Raw genomic sequence first — 876 nt, forward strand, 5'->3', positions numbered from 1 at the left:
AAAAAAAAAATACTGAAACTGAAAAAAAAAATAGAGATGGTTGTAGGGCATGACAGGTTCATGCAGAAATTTCTTCTGGCATCCGGATATCCCGAGTTTTATGGAGTAGTGTGAAGTAAAAGTGTTCAGAGCTCAGTGGGGAAAATAAAACACCTTGCAGACCAGGCGAACGGCATCCGGTACCGGCTCAATCTGCTGCAGGCCATCTTTGCGTTCTTCAGCACCCTAAGAGCCATCTAATCAGGATAGGAGAGCATTTTTCAGAAACAGAATCAACAAAATCGACGACGCAGTCAAGAACATGCTGCCATTGCCGTGCCGGCACCTTTGTGGAGTCTGAGCTCTTCATGTAGGGTTCAGTACAATGGGTGATGCCCCCTTGGAGCACCTTTTCAATCCTCGCCACCAGGAAGATCTCAGGATGGGGGCAGGTGACTGAAAACACCCCCTGCGTGGGGTACTGGAGCGCTGCCTCTGGAAAACCGCTGGCCAGCCTTCGGCTGCCAAAGGGACCCTCGCCCTTGCGATCGTTCTTGTGCAAGTCGTGGCCACAAGCAGAGCCCGGTGTCATTTGTCGGACCAGAGGGTGGTTGAGGTCCACGTGGAAATCTGCTGATATTTTCCTGCTGTTCTGAACGTCAAAGAGGGACAGAACCAGATAGAAGGGTTCCACCTTTTCACGAAAGAGAGACAGATGAATTTGAAAATGGACAGGAGCCGACAGTGGACAAAAGGGTGATTTGTGACTTTTATAAGAGCACGTGCGTTGGTTGTTGGGCCTTCTCCATCCTCCGCAATGCAGCACTGCAGGTTGAACAGCAAGTCGTGACAGCTGACCAAGAGCCTCTTGCCAAATTTCTCCTCAAATTGACGCAC

The 876-nt window shown here is 50.0% G+C and overlaps 1 protein-coding gene across 1 annotated transcript; it reads right to left on the reverse strand.

Moving 5' to 3' along the window:
- Window positions 1-31: 31 nt before the first annotated feature.
- Window positions 32-673, reverse strand: LOC109509167 (dedicator of cytokinesis protein 9-like; the record flags this gene model as incomplete). The annotated part of the gene is made up of 2 exons (XM_019859057.1): window positions 32-236; window positions 326-673. Coding segments are annotated over 2 exons (459 nt in total), but the record flags the coding sequence as incomplete, so codon positions are not given.
- Window positions 674-876: the final 203 nt, after the last annotated feature.

Source organism: Hippocampus comes, unplaced genomic scaffold, assembly GCF_001891065.2.
Source record: "Hippocampus comes isolate QL1 unplaced genomic scaffold, H_comes_QL1_v1.1 C16794502, whole genome shotgun sequence".
NCBI lineage: Eukaryota > Metazoa > Chordata > Actinopteri > Syngnathiformes > Syngnathidae > Hippocampus > Hippocampus comes.